The sequence below is a fragment of the Phaseolus vulgaris genome, chromosome 2 (genome assembly GCF_000499845.2).
Source record: "Phaseolus vulgaris cultivar G19833 chromosome 2, P. vulgaris v2.0, whole genome shotgun sequence".
NCBI lineage: Eukaryota > Viridiplantae > Streptophyta > Magnoliopsida > Fabales > Fabaceae > Phaseolus > Phaseolus vulgaris.
Genome location: NC_023758.2, coordinates 42,766,685 through 42,782,944, shown reverse-complemented (window position 1 = coordinate 42,782,944; position 16,260 = coordinate 42,766,685). Strand labels below are relative to the sequence as shown.

Genomic DNA, 16,260 nt, shown 5'->3' with positions numbered 1-16,260 from the left:
TTTTTTCAAACATTATTTTATGTCAAACTAATATAAATTTATTAAAAAAAATAGAGATATTTATTATGAGTATTTTAAGTTAATATTCCTAAAATATTAATGATATTAATTATTTTATTACTATTACAATTATATTGTATATATACAAAATTAAATATTAGATAAATTTATTTAATTATTTTAAAAATATGTACTATTAATAATAACATATAATTATAAATAATAAAAATAATAAAATAAAATTATAATATGAACAAAATATATATAGTTATATAAAATAACTAATGTATATAATAATAAATATTAGTTTCATAAATTTTAATATATTTAATAAATTATTTAAATTTAATAAAAAATATTTTTTATTATAAAATAAGAATAATTATAAATATTATATATTAATAATTAATAATTAAATCAAAAAATATATATATATACCATAATCTATTATTAAAATATTTTTTATTAATAAAAATAAATTTATAAACTTATATTTTATACCTTTAAAATAAATCCTCACCTCAATCAAACAAAGTATTAATGATTGTAAAATGTTGAATATTTATTGTATTTGTTGACTTTATGAAGAAAAAAAAAACAGTGTAGGTTGACGTTTGTGCATTTCTTTTTTTAAGTTTTGAATTTTTACTTATGAGCAAATTTTATTTTATTAAACTGATATATATAGAGAGAGATATATATATTGAGTTTATTTATGTTATTGAATGTTATGTTAGGCTTGAAGGTATAGTATAAAATATCAATATAGTCATTTTTTAAATAGTAAGTTTGAAACTATGTAGAATTGTGAGATTTAGTTCCTTGAATTGTGTACGCGATTTTTAACTTTATTGAATGACACAATTTACACAACTTTATTGAATCACATTTTTTAAGTGATTTTTATTATTAATCAAAATTTAAAAAATAATTTTTAAATTAATATTTAAATTAGTTAGTAAGATTTTAGTTATTAATATTTTTAATTATAAATTAATTTCTAATTTATGATATAAAATATCAGTAAGTAAGTAGTTAAAATCTTGATAATTAATAATTAAATATTAATTTATAAATTATTTTATAATTTTTTATTAATAATAAAAATTAAGTTTTTGTAGTTTATAAAATTATCTATAATTTAGTTAATGTAGTGATTAATTAATTTAGTATCTAAAATTAGTTTATATTTAATAATTTTTTTTAGTGATGAAAAATAAAAAATAAATTATTGTAATTGGACAATGTAAACTTGTTAAGAATATTGCAAATGATAAAATATTTAGTTGACATTTTGAATATGTTTTAGTGTTGATACATAATTGTTATTTTCTATATATGGTCTGAGCATCAAATTGTCAAGTGAGAACTTTAACCTTAACTTCAAAAGATTGTCGCTTGAACAATTATTTTGGATAAATGAAAGATAATTAATATTTTTTATTTATATTAAAATTATCTTATAATTATAATAAATATTTCAATTAATATAAATACAAATAATCACGCCACACATTTGTTTAACCTGGAAATATTTTTTTGATTTTTAGACAGGAACTTAGAAGGTGTCCTTAAAATCTCAGAAAACAAATTTGCACAATTAAGAAATTAAGAAAGAGAAAAAATTAATCAATTTTAATATTTAATATTATCAACAACATTCATAAAAAATATTTAATGGAATAAATATTTGACAGAAATGGATATAGATTTAAAAACTGGAAAAATAAAAAATTTAATTTAATATTTAATATTTTTAATAGTATTCATGAAAACAGTTAATGGAATAAATACTTGACAAAAATGAATCCATATTTAAAATCTAAAAGAAAAAAAAAACAAAAAAAATATGCAATTAATTTTAATATTTAATATTTTCAATAACATTCATGAAAGCATTTAATGGAATAAATACTTGCCAAAAATTTATCTAGATTTAAAATCTGAAAAAAACAGATTGAGATCTCATGGAGTTTCAACTATTATGATTTAGTTTTAATAATATTTGTTAGTAGAATGAAAGACAAAAAAAATGGAGAATTTGTCACAGTGCCCAAATTTAAGTCTCTTAAATCAAAGGTCACCAATGAAACATAACACTAAATTGAACAAAACCCACAACCTCCGAGGAATCCTAATTATCGTCCATGAATATTCTCAAAATTTCAAACCCACCAATAAAAAAATTATTTTTATTGTTTTTGATGTTGAGACGGTTTTAGTTGTTGAATTTTATGAAGTTATACATGTTATTGAACACACTCAAAAAAACAAGTCTTACTAGTTTATGACTTAATATGATTCTCTTTTAGTTTGTGTTGTATTTATTGTTATGATTAATATTCATTTGATGTTTTGTAATAGGTGAAACACTTGTCTTAAGTACTGTGGAAAAAATTAGGTTTAGGGTTTCTCACATTTTTTGTTCTGAAATGAATACATGTGTTGATAAGTTTGTTAACTTAAGTTTTATTCATAAAGAGTATTTTCATTGGTATAATAGGCTTACATCTAGTATTTTTTTAAAGTTATTTATTAATAAGTTTATATTACCTATGTACCGTTTTTGTTAATATATGATTTTGATATAGTCCTTTTATATTTTTTTGTATATTCTTTATTTATTTTTTTAATAATTTTTTTTTCATGTGATGGTAAATTATTATTATTATTTGAGGTCTCAATCTCAAGCTTCATAGTGATGCCTAATAAATTTTATAAAAAAAATGTGAATGTAAACCTTGTTTTAGAAATTAATATAGAGTACTTTATATGTACGGATTTTCTATTAAAGTGAGGGTGTTATAACATATACATAATTCACCAATTAAATTCTCTTTCTACTTTAAATATAATTGAAAAACTTTTGTTATAAAATTAATAAATAGGATTGAAGTGTGGCAACTCTTAAAAGTTCTAGTGTATATTTTAAAAGATTATTTTAAAATTAAATAATTAGACATTTAAAAAAAATATTGGATAAGTTTAATTATTTTTAAAAACTATAAGTAATTTATATTTTTTAAAATGTTACTTGAATGTGTGATTTCTTAAATGTAATTGGGTGTTTAGAAAAAAGAAATTAATAACCAAATTCTTTTTCAATTAAGGTTAGTTGTATTTTAAAATTTCCAATTATTATTTTTCAAACGTTACAAAGTTATTTTGTTAAAAAATGATCAATTTTTAAAATGTGGTGTGAGAAATCTTTCAATCAACCTTAACTAAAACTATTTTTAACCAATTTAAGTTAAAAAAAAAATGTTCAACATTGACAGTAAAGTCAAATAGGATAATCCCAAATCAATAACTAAAAAAACAACATTTCTTAATTTAAATAATTATAAGTAACCTCAATTAAAAATAATTTTAATTTTAATATCAATAAAAAAGGCACTGTCTTGTAAAGTGGAAAGTCTCAACAAATTTAGATCAAGCATAACATCATCCGAAAAATATCAGTAATTACTATTTTTGAGTCATTAAGTTTGGTCTACTATTAAATAAATTTATGTATATTTTGATAATTAAAATACTCAACTATAAACAAAAATAAAAATTCAATCCATTTAAATTGTTTTAGAAAAAAAGTTAAAAATAAAATAATTTAAAATAAAACTAATTTAAATTTAATATATCTGAATATATTGAAAATTATAATTTTTTATATATAAAAACATTACTCTATATTGTCTCAATTTACCAAATTTATGGAGTTGCATTTCCTTAACACGATTACATTCTTAAAATATTTAATAATATTTTTCGTTGTTTATTTATTTTGAAATATAATATACGTATTAAAAAATAATAGTTTTATTTATATTAAAATTGTATATGCTCTTAATATCGCATTATTAATTATTATTTTTGTCTATAAAACTGTATCAAAAGCTAAATGTAATTGGATGTATCGTTTTTGTTAACATATGGGTTTTGGTCTGGTCCCCGTATTTTTGTATTTTTTTTTTCTTTTATTTTTTCTTTTGTTTAATAATATTTTTTTTTCATGTGATGGTAAATGATTGTTGTTACTTGAGGTGTCAACCTAGCTGAGATCTTAAGTGGCATAGTGATACCTAACATGAAAGCTTTTATTTAAAAAAAATGTAATTGGATGTAAGAATTAAAATTATCTCGAAATTATAAAATATAAATAAAGAACAAAATTCTATTATGAAATTAGGTTTTAAAAAAGAAAATTTATTCAAAAATTTATGTATTGATTAAACACAAATCAAGCCAACGGCCAGCGGCAAACTGCTCTAACTTTTTATGGCCATTCATTGGAACAATTCACCTAACCCATTCAATTCAAGCAGTTGAATTACCCATTTTATAATAGTAGTTAAAATTTATTTAATTTAACTCTTTTTTCTTAATTTGATTTACTTTATATATATAAATATATATATTATGTAATTTCTTCTTTAGTTGTATTTTTTTTATTTTTTATAAAAACTTCTCTCATGACTTAGGTAAAATAAGAAATTAATAGAATACTATGAAGTTAATTTGTATTTAAAAATTTCTTAATATTACTTTAAAAATCTAAAAAATAATTTTATTTAATTGATTAAATAACGAAATATTCATTCTCATAATTTTAAAATTTAAAAGATAAAATAATAAAATAAAATATATTAATAAAATCGAAAAAGATTTATGTAAAAAAAGAGGACGATGAGAAATAATATTTTATATATAGGTACATGTATAAATAAAGATAGTAATAACAATAAAGTGTTGAGTTAAATATAATAATAAATGAAAACACGTTAATAACATATATATGCCACAAGTCACACTAATTACTCACCATAAACTACCATAACGTTGAAAAATATCAGACTTAAAAACGACTACGGCATAATTAAACTTTTTTTGTCAAATTTTCCCAAGAACAATAGAAAATGTGACGTATAAATTTTTTTAAGATAAAAAAAAGGAAAACTAACTTCATCATCAAAGGGTGTGATCATTATAAATTATTATTAGCATTTTACTATAATTTATAGAATCAATTCACAACTACCTATATATTGAATCTTACCTAACTTCAATAATAATTATCTTAAGTTTTTACATTTGCATTTGGATATGAGAATGAGGTTGAATTATATGAATTTGAGTTAGGTTAAATTAGAAATATATAATTTTTAAATATAAGTCTAATCACTTTGATCTTCTTAAAACTAAAAATCTAAATTTAGATACTTAATTTATTTATTAATCAAATTATGAATTAATATTTTATTTATTTATTTATAATTAATATTTATTGAAATAAATGAACACTTTATTATATGAGTCTAATTAATCTATTTTGATTTAAATGTAATAACTATATAAAACATAAATTGAAAAAACAAAATACATTTAAATAACTTAACCCACTTTACTTAAAAATTTATGATAATTTGGATTATGAAATTTATAATTTATAAAGAAAGTAAAATTTTTTTGACACTCTAATAGTAAATAAATATTTAACAATCGTTTTTTAAATAAAATATTATATTATAAGAAAATAATAATGTTTTTAGTATCAAAGTGTCAAAGATATTACGCTTGTTCGAGACTTCTTTTTACACTTAAAAATTAGTTTATGATTTATTTTTTGTTTAAAAATTAGAACTATCTCATAATCAACAACCTACCGTAATAAATTTAGGAAACCTAACAAAAATTAAATTTACAGAGTTGCCCCTATGGCTTACTATAAATAGGAGCACACGTTGGAGATCCCAACACTCTTTTTATTTTACGTCTTAATTTACTTGTTCCGATATTTCTGTAGGTAAAGTTGTTGTTTTCACATAAAACAGAATTAATTATAATTTTAGTTCCCATTTTTTCATAAAATATTAATTATTATTTTTATATAAATATGATTTTTCTACAATTTTGTCTAATTTTTAATTTTAAAATACTGAATTATATTTTCTAACGAGTTCTCACAACAGCTATTTTTCTTTGTAAAATAATAAGTATAATGTGTATTTCCTATCGCTCTGTACCATATCTAAAATAATAAAAAATTGCGGATAGTTGAACTAAAAGTTAAATAAAGTTACAGATAAAATAAAATGAATTTAAATATCAAAATCACAAATAATTAATATTAAAAACAAAAATGTAAGAAAAAAAAGCTAAAAATACAAAATTTTATAAGATCACCATAATTACAATTAAGAAAATGAATACTCTAAAGATAGTGAGAGAACACATCCATCACAAGCCTTTGAAATAAAAGTAGAAATATGGGCATTGGGTTAATTACTTTTTAATATGTTAAATTGAATCGAATTTAGTGGATCAGTTAATTAACTTATTAAATTGAATCGGATTTGGTGGATAGTAAATCAATTCACTAACTTTTTGAATTTATTTGTCTGTATTGGTTAGATTTACCTAATCTGTAGGGTCACAAGCGAGATAAATTAGTCTGATAGTTTTTTTTTTTTTACACTTTAAAGAGAATATCATGTTTTTTTAATCAAAATTGGTGATGATGAATGTTTTACGTAGAATTTTAGCTTTTTTATACATAATTTGATTCATTGAATTATTATTGATATTTATTTTATTTTGTTAGACATTAAACTTTATTTGATTAAAATATTTAAATTTGATTCAATTTTATATCTCTTTCTTGCATTTTTATTGTTCAAAAAGTGATATCAATTACCACAATCAAATAAATAGATTTAAAACAAAAAAAATAAAAATAAAAACAAGTCAACCCACCAACTCACCCTATAACAGGACGAATTGACAAACCCGTGATAGTTCAGGAAAAACAAACGAGTCAGTTCGCCCCTTCTACATGTAGACGTGTTAACTTTGTATGACATTATATATTTATGGATGATCCAATAGCTAGTTATCTAATGAAATATTAAAAAATATATTTTAAGTTTACCTCAACCTTATAGACTTATAATATATTTTTTTATAAAATTAATATTTTAAAAAAAATATTTATATATATTTTTTAAAAACATAACAAAGTAATTTTTCATTTATATAATTCTAATTCTATCAAAATCTTTAATTTCATAAAGTATTAAACTAGACTTTAAACTTTGGATATCCTGTATACTATCCTTCTATTAAATATGTATTAATATTGTTGTGGGTCAAAGTTTAGATAACTTTTTAAAATGAAAGATATCTTTATAATGTTTAAAGTTTGTATCTTATGAACTGATTTTCCTTTATTCTTAATTAAAATTTTGGATAATTTTATTGAATGTCTCTTTTAAATAATTAATAGAGCATATAATCGAAGTAGGATATGAGACCAGGTAGAAAAATATATTAGGAGTTGATAATTGTAAGTTAGGAGATCGAAGGAGAATATTTGTTTTAAATTTAACAAAGAAGTGATAAACGAAGAATAGAAATATACAGTTTTTACACAACCACTTGATAGTTTTTTATAATTATAAAAGTTTATTCTTTCTGATAATCGCATTATTTTAAAAATTACCCAATTTGCATCGCTTGTTAGCTTAAAATGTGATCACTTCTTTAATTTGTTAACCAAAAGAATCATCAGAGCAAACAAAAATGTCATTAAGGAAGTTTTTGCCCAGCTTTTTTGGGCTTATCTTATTTCCAAAGAGCTAAGCCGACCAATCTTTGGGCTATTGCATTCTGTAATCCCATATATATATATATATATAAGCTGCACCCTACAAAAATTGAAATTCTAATTTTATTACTCTTTTACTTTTTGAAATACAATACAAAATAGAAATATATACTCTAAATAGTACAATCCAAAATACAAAATAATATTCTAAAATATATAATTTAAAATATATTTCAGTTAGATTAATACAGTTTAATTCAGATTATATAATCTGAGTTAGATTATATAATCTTTGAAACATATTTTCAAATAAGTTTTTGATTGAGTAAATATTCTAATAATAACTTTTAAGAAAACAAAATAAAAATCTATAAATTAGGACTAACTCACTTGTGCGAAAGTTACTACAGAAAATCAATAAAGGTTTACCTAAATTAATTTAAGAAAATAATTATTTAAATCTTTGCTTCCGACTATATTCTTTTAAAAATACTTACTGAATTCATCCAAAGAAACTTATAAGTGATTTTTGACAATATAAATGTAAAATTAAAAAAATAATTTCAGCACAAACAGAACATTTTGTAAAACTGTTTGCAACAATTGCTTCACATTGGTTAAAAAAATCTTATCCCGCAGACACCGTTAGGTTTAAAAACCAATTTCTGTAGTGCAAGAAAATATAACATGGACAAGCTTACGAGGCAATCTGTAATAAAAATAATAGTGGAAACAGACCCAAATAAAGCATAAGCACAAAGAGTTTATATACACAAACCTCCGGAAGAAAAAAAACTTCACATCCTCCAACGCTATGCAGTTCTCCAAACTAAAAATCTTCGATTTTTACACTTGACAAGAAAAATAGGGAGAACAAATATGGAACATGGAAAACTTTATATAAAATATCAACCTCAAATAATAGTAAGACCAAAAACTCAGTCATCACTTTCAACCCGTCACTTAAGTTGGGAATTTTCTCTTTTAAAAGCCCACATGTAGAGTAAGAATAGTCACAGCATCCAACCCTGCTTCATTCGTGCCAGAGAAATATTGCACTAAATGCAAGGATTTCTATGTCAAGGTTCTTCTTCCGCAAGTTGCACATTGTATCCATGCTTTATATCTGGAGGAAACCAAACTTTTGAAAATTACACACCATTTGCAAAAACATGCCACATATAATATATGAATATTTTTACTGCTCCCTTCAGGTCAATATGCATTGGAGAGAGAAATCCCATTCAGTAATTAAAAAACTCATGTGGTTTAATATTACGGGTTTGGCTGGCATATTATCTTTATCCAACTACTCTCTTTTTTCTTTTTATATATAGGGTGTAAGTACAACCTACTCAATCAAATTTACTCTTTTGCATGTGTATAAATCCTGACATTCTAAAATGGGCAATCAGCTGAACTGTTCAATGGTTGCATCATACTAGTAGCAAGGCAAGTACAGGAAGTCTGGCTTATACCACAAGTTTTCGGTGGATGATCATGGTTAAGAAGGGATGCCAGATGATATTACAAACAAATGAAAGCTGGCAGTTTGCACCAATTTGTCCACTATCCTAACTAAAACCGAAAATCCAGAGCCACGTATGAACTATCATAACTATCCAGTTTGCAATCAGGTAGGAACTTATTCTTTTCAAGAAATCTAAACAAAATCGAGATACAGATTATGGTATGCATGAACCCAACATACAACTCCACCACATACCTAAACTAAACCAAACAGACAGTAGGTTCCTTTAGAGTGGGACAATGTCATCCAAAAGAATTTGCATATCTATATTTCAAGTTGATAGGACCTATTTTTTTTTACATTAATTTAAAATGCACACTGTTTATTAGCCAATTCCAGTTCCCAAAATCAAAATATAAATAACAAGCAATAATGGAAATTAAAGATAAAGCACAGAAATAGGAAAGTTGTAATAAAAATACCTTTCATTGAAGGTTTGTCATAGGCTTTACTCTCATCATTATTCCAATCACCATCGTCATCATCGCCCATATCATCCCTTCCATCATTTCCTATATCACTTTCACTAGCTGTCTCCCATTCAGAATCATCAGTCTCTGGGCCATACATATCACCACCATCACCCTGACTATGGACCCCACCATGCTTAACAGCTGCCTCTCGGAATAACCAAGCAGCACGCATCTGCTTCTTAACTAAACGCTCTGCATAATCTGGAACTTTATTTTGCCTCAATGAAAGATCAGGATCATTTGACTGAGAACACTCGTTTATAAATAAAATAGCATCTAACAAACTCTCTTTCGCTAATCCAAGCATGTCATTAGCTTGTGCTCGTCTCCAGAGGCTTTTGGCATGGCGATTGACAGGTTTATGGAGACATAGTGCACGGGTAGCATCACTAATGGCAGTCAAAGGTTGTTGCAGCAAAAGATGGCATTGAGCCCGATTACTATATAGAACAACTCTCTCCTTCCTGGATCTCATAGGACACAATGACAATGCTTCAGAATATTTTGATGCAGCTCCAGAAATATTTCCAGATGAGAACAAGGAATTTCCTTCAAGCTTGACAACCAGAGCTGCGGCTTGCTTAATATGTAGATCTTCCTTGGGCATATTCTTTTCCCACTTCAATCTCTGCTTTGAATTTAATATATCCTCAATCTGTTCTTTAGTACGACTACTAATTGAGCTTCGACCTGACCCTTGAGATTGGATGCACTCTTGAAGAACACTAACAATTGAATCACCGAGCTTTTTGTGATCACCCAGAGTTGTAATCTCCGCAAGATCAACTAATACAGGCACCACTTTATCAATCACCTACACAATATACGCCAAGGCCTTATCAAACCCAGAAATCAATTTACAATATTCAAATGATACAAACTTATAGTCATAATCTCTAGCAATTGGAGCTTGAATGAATAAATGAAAACATGAAGCCCTTCCAATAAATTTAAAACGGAATAATTCTTTGGACACAAGGCATTGTTAGTATACATCCAGTTTACACTTCACAAATTCATTGGTGTATAGACAAGAACCAAAAGGCACACTAATGAAGGGAAGTACTAACGAGTTTTAAGTCACCTGTTTATAGATGCTCCAAAGAAACTGACATAAAAACCAAAAAACTTAAATAAAACCATTTTTTATTTCCTTCTCATCCGATTACCATTCTTGTTGTATTCAGAAATCATGTCATCCAGAAAATTTTCCTCGTTAGACCTCTCAACTTTCGATGAAATTTGCAAGTGAAATTAGAGATATTGAAAAGCCATTTTAACCAAGGAGGAATACAAATAAGAGGAATGCAACGTGATAGATCTGAAGGTGAAGGAGGCTTTTACTTTTTTTTCCATTTTTCTTTAATTGAATTTATGTTAGTTCAAGGCATAAGAAAGAATCAACTTTCACTGACATGTTAATCAATGCATTCTTTCTGAGACAAATCTCTAGTATTCCTTAGTGTTAAACAAGCTCAACAACATATACGAAAAACCGAGCAAGATGCCAGTCCAAAGTTGAGAAAGTTTCACCTTGTGACATGTATTGGGATCTTGAAGCAACCATAGAAGACAATCAATAGCCATATACTGCCAGTCATCTGAAGAGCGAGCAATATTACACAATGCGTCAATAATACCAGGGCAACTGGCAACAGGTCCCCTACCAAGCTTTTGATGACAAATTGTTCTTAATAAGCCAATACCAGCTGGTGAATTTTCATTCACAAGTCCACCCCACATGCCAGGTAATTTTATCAGAAATTCAGGTTTGCATATGGTAGGAAGAAATTCATGTTTAAAGGCAAAGCAATTAATTAGCTGAAGGGACCAACACTGCAACTGACTAGCCCATTCCTCGGCCTTCCTGGACTCCATTTCAACACCACCCATACCGCGTGTAAGCAGATCACAATGATAACTAAGCCTTCTATCGACATATTGGTAGAAGTGTGAATAAACTATTTCCAGGGAACTCATTGCCAATTGAATGGAGAGCTCAAGAATTTCACCATTGCTTGCTATGGCAGGAAAAGTGCTGGCATATGTAGCCAAGTGTCCCAATGCTCTAACTGCCACCCTCTGCTCGACCCAAGTTAATCTGCCTCTTAAAAGCTCAACCAAGGGAGGAATGACCCCAGCATGCACAGCACTTTCTGCAAATTCCTCCATATTCATAGTGTAGGAACCAATTATATGGGCTGCATAATAAGGAATATATATATTTTGATCATGAGAAAGCCAGCGCCGGTTCTTCAGTCCCTTCCATATGAGAGCAGACATGCATTCAAAAATTCCTAGCTCTATGAATTCCGGGTCATTTGGATGAGCCATAGCCGTGTTCCAAAGGCCACTGATAGGGAGAACCTGGCCATCATCATCTTGACATGGAAGCTCTCTAAAGAATTTCAGTACACTAGCTCTGCGCTTGCTCGGATTCCCTTCCTTCATGACACAAAAAAAGCATCCAGGGTATGGACAGTCCGATGAAACTTTATCCATGCTCGACAAATTAGAATAACAACCTCGAACATCAACAAATCAATTCCTCATCAGGTAGCTGAAGCAAAAAACCACTTCAAAACTGCACACAAGTCACAATAATAAATCAGTAATCAGCACAACACCAGACACATACCAACCAAAAGGCCAATTCTTCTATAGTTCCCTAAGCAACAATAGTTTCTCAGAAAGAAAAGCTATATAAAAAAGCAAGCTATCGATTCATCTTTACAACCATTTTCCCATACCCACACTAATAAAAATTGCCAACTCGTTGCAGAACAAAACCTACACAAACGAGTCCAAATCAAAATTGATTTTTAATGCTTATTCTGCACCAGCCTTGAAAGAGACAAAGACGCCCGCCCACATCATCAAACATTTAAATTAATAGCAAAAATTCAGACTTTCGACATTTTTTCCCCTTTCCAACTGAAATAGTGAGGGTAAAGAAACAGTGATTTCTGAAACAGAAAAAAAAAACATAAATATTCTCACTTAAAAAGTCAAACCCAGAGTGAATCACGGAAAAACATAGGGCAAGAAGAGGATCATACTACCTAGCTAGTACCTACTAACCACTCACCGCATCAACATTCCCACATAAGTCAACCAAATTCCCCTGAAAAAAAAAACAATTTCATTTTGTTTTTGGTGTGTTGCAGAATCGACTACGCACTACGCAGTAGCCAAAACCGGGTTTTTCCTGTGGCGCAATCGATTCCACCACGCACAGAAAAAAAAAAAAGAGTAAGTGATAAAATTACCCTCCGCTGCGTAACGGTCTTCTCACAGTAACAGGGAAAGCAGAACACAGAAGCTGTGATAGAGCAAGAGAGTTGCAAGCAATAATAAACAGTAAGGAGAAAGTGTGTAGTCGTTTCAGGGAAGCGTCGTTTACGGCGAAGATCGGCGATGTTGGTAAACGACAGATCCAAATATGCCGTGGTGGGTTACAACCTGAGACCGTTTCATGTCGGAATTCACGTGTTCCTTGGATGCTTTGTGAACTTTCCTCACTCTCTCTCTCTCTTACTCACGCTTTTCTCACAGCACCGTCATCTTTTGATCTAGGTTAAAATTCCAGTGAAAGAGAGAGAAAGGAGAAAAAGAGAGTGAGCAACGAAGAAGGAAGACAACGGAATAATGTTGAGCCTCTACTACACTGTACTACACAAGTATAAATTTTAAATGATTGGTTTTTTATTTTAAATAATTATTTAATTCAGTTTTTTGTGCCTATTCTACTAAAAAAGGGTAGAAATAAATTTTCTTTCAAAATAGATATTTAAAAAAAAAATGAAGAAATTAGTATAATTAGTGTAATTACATAATATTTTTTTTTTCCAATTGTTTGTACGTATTACGACAACACTCTAGTGCTTACTTACATCGCTGTCGTCTCGCCAAGGAAATATTTCTTGAAAGGAAATATATAATTTTATAATTTCTTACGTTTAATCACAAAATCAGAAAGATATAATCCTGTTTTAACTTGATTGAAAAGTGGAAAAACGACTACTATTTAAAAATCAACAGAATAGTTAGATAATAAAATTAAAAATAAATTAAATTACGTATTCAGTAAATATAAAATCCTCGTTTCAGAAAATGATAATTAACACAAAATTTACTTACACAAAAACCGTTGCATAATTTCCGTCTCAAATTATCGATTTTACTTATTTTCTTCTATTGGTATTAGTTTAAATTTTTGAACTCACATTTTTATGAATTTTGGATTGGTATTTTTTAAGGAAAATATTACTACTAAGCTATGAAGCTCGAACACTCCTTTTAAATGGTGTGTCGATCGATACTCGACATCGACACTCGTATGACACTTGAAAGACACGTATCCGTGAAGTGTTCAATTCAAAAAATATTTGTTCTGACAATTATAATACGGCTCTAACACAATTTAAAAAAAAATACCTTAATTTTCTAAAAATTCAAACTTTATTATATAAATTATTGTTATAATTATAAAAATAAGAAACAAATTCTTGTAAACCAGTCATGAAAAACATCTTTCTGCTAAAAAAATAATTTGAAACATACTTATGTACATAAATCTTTATTAAATTCTCGTGAACCCGTCATGAAAAACATCTTTCTGCTAAAAAAATAATTTGTGTCTCTATATCCTACATTTTAAAGATTTTATGTATGTCTATGTCCGTGTAAATGTCGTAGGAATGTATCTGAGTGTATCTCTGTGTTAGTAAGTGATGCAATAATATTTATTTATTGTTTATTTTGTTTGGCTTGCATATTTGAATGGGGCCAATTGCGCACTAGCGTATAATATTGAAATGGATGGGCAATAAGATAGAAACCCATGCATAGGAACAGAGAGAGAAATCAAAAAGTGAAGAGTTGAATGACCCAATACACAATTCTTTTTCAATAATAATACTATTAATTAATTTTCAGTGAATTGCATTTCCTTTTTCTAGTAGGTGCAATTATTAGACTGTTAGCCTCTCTTATTTTCAATTATTTTTTCAAGTCAAAAAGATTAATTCGCCAAACAAAAAGAATTCTAAGTTTAATTTCTAAAAAATATAAGCGTGTCTCTTTTGACGTATTTTAAGAGAACTTATTTGAGATGCCGTATTTTTGTTTATGATCCTTTGAATTTTGAATTATGTTGTGAAAGATTAAATTATTTTTTCTCGTAATGTGTTTACTCAAAAACTTAGAAGTTGAATTTAAATATTTTATGATAAAATATGTGACATAGATAAATAAAATTGAAAGTAATTATTTAAAATTTTCATATTTTCTCAATCAGGTGTTATTAATTAAGTTTTAATCAATCTTAATCATGATCAGAATATTGTTGACTTATACATTAATATTATCTTTATAAAATTATATGTATATTTAAAATGATATTATTTTCTTATTTTTAATTAATTAATTAATTATTCACAAAAATAACAATTATAAACTATTATGGTGATGGGAGCATGAGTCAGACCTATATGGCTATATATCCTATGCTCAAGATACATCTCTGTCTGCGACCTTACATAACTAATCCGTGTTTGGTAATTATTTTTTTTAGTTTTTCCATGTTAAAATTTATATGAAAAAAATATATAAAAATAAATAAATTTATTTTTCCATAAAATAAAATTAATTTATTTATAATTTAATATGTAGAAATTATTTTATATGATATATATTAATGTAATCACAAATTTTAAAGTTGTTGTCCCTCTTACTATAGTTAATTGTTGATTGGTGAATTCATATATAAAACTCCTAATGAATTTCATATGAGAATATGATTTATAAAATAGAAGATTAAATGAAACATTAATAATATTATGAAAAGATGAAATTTATAAATATCTCATTTAAAATTTAATTATTTTTAATATAACATAATATTTTCATTGTTATGTACCTATTTGAAAATCATTGATGAGTTAAACTCTAAATCCTAAATTTTACATGCCTTTCTATGTAAAAGCTTATTACATATTACCTTAATTTATACTTGTATTATGAACCTAGTTTTAGAGATAATGATTACGAGGAAAAAAATGGTTGTATATATCCATGAAAAAATTGGTTAAAAATGTGTTAATTAGTTCGCAATTTATTAACTTTTTATTGTGGTGTAATATATTTTTTTTTATAAAAAAAGCAAAAGATTGTAACAAAGTTATGGTTCTTGAGAAATGATGGGATATATATAACAAAATAGAACAAAAGGGAACAGACATGAACAAAAGAGTAAATTGAAGATAAAGGATATGAGAATGAATATCTCTCATTCTTTCTTATTATTCAAATCAAAACAAATGGTCTGAATATATACAAGTAATACACTCATTATAGTGTTTAACTAAAGAAGGAAATAATCAATATTAAGTACTAGTGGTTCAAGAAGCAACTTGGACTTTTGCATATTTGGCCCATTCATAAAGGTAGATGCTTCTCTGGATAATTTACTCTAAAAAGACAAAATTAACAATAATAATAGTTAAGGCCTAAATAAACCCAATTATAAGAATATTAATTAAAACAATGGATTTATTTATTATTATAGTCCAATAATCTATGAATAAGGCTAGTGACTGTGAATAAATATATGCTCATCAACTAAAATCATAACACACAACGATAAAATAAAGGTT

The 16,260-nt window shown here is 26.4% G+C and overlaps 1 protein-coding gene across 2 annotated transcripts; it reads right to left on the bottom strand.

Annotated features, from left to right (window-relative positions):
- Positions 1–8,343: 8,343 nt before the first annotated feature.
- LOC137812315 (uncharacterized) lies at positions 8,344–13,282 on the bottom strand. 2 transcript variants are annotated; one of them, XM_068614245.1, is made up of 4 exons: positions 12,874–13,282; positions 11,138–12,188; positions 9,554–10,418; positions 8,344–8,726 (listed from the first exon to the last, which is right to left on the bottom strand). In XM_068614245.1, the coding sequence occupies exons 2-4, from the start codon at positions 12,104–12,106 to the stop codon at positions 8,680–8,682; spliced, it is 1,881 nt and encodes a 626-aa protein (XP_068470346.1). In that variant the 5' UTR covers positions 12,107–12,188; positions 12,874–13,282; the 3' UTR covers positions 8,344–8,679. The 2 variants fall into 2 exon arrangements, with proteins under 2 accessions (XP_068470346.1, XP_068470347.1); XM_068614246.1 differs by having other exon boundaries at positions 12,693–13,257.
- Between the last annotated feature and the right edge of the window lie 2,978 nt (positions 13,283–16,260).

Bases quoted from the DNA above. Each gene is read 5' to 3' on its own strand.
- LOC137812315 (XM_068614245.1), bottom strand. From the start codon at position 12,106: ATGGATAAAGTTTCATCGGACTGTCCATACCCTGGATGCTTTTTTTGT. The intron at 10,419-11,137 runs GTGAAACTTTCT...TATATTGTGTAG, and splicing joins ATCCCAATACATGTCACAAG to GTGATTGATAAAGTGGTGCC. The intron at 8,727-9,553 runs GTATTTTTATTA...GGTTTCCTCCAG, and splicing joins TGACAAACCTTCAATGAAAG to ATATAAAGCATGGATACAAT.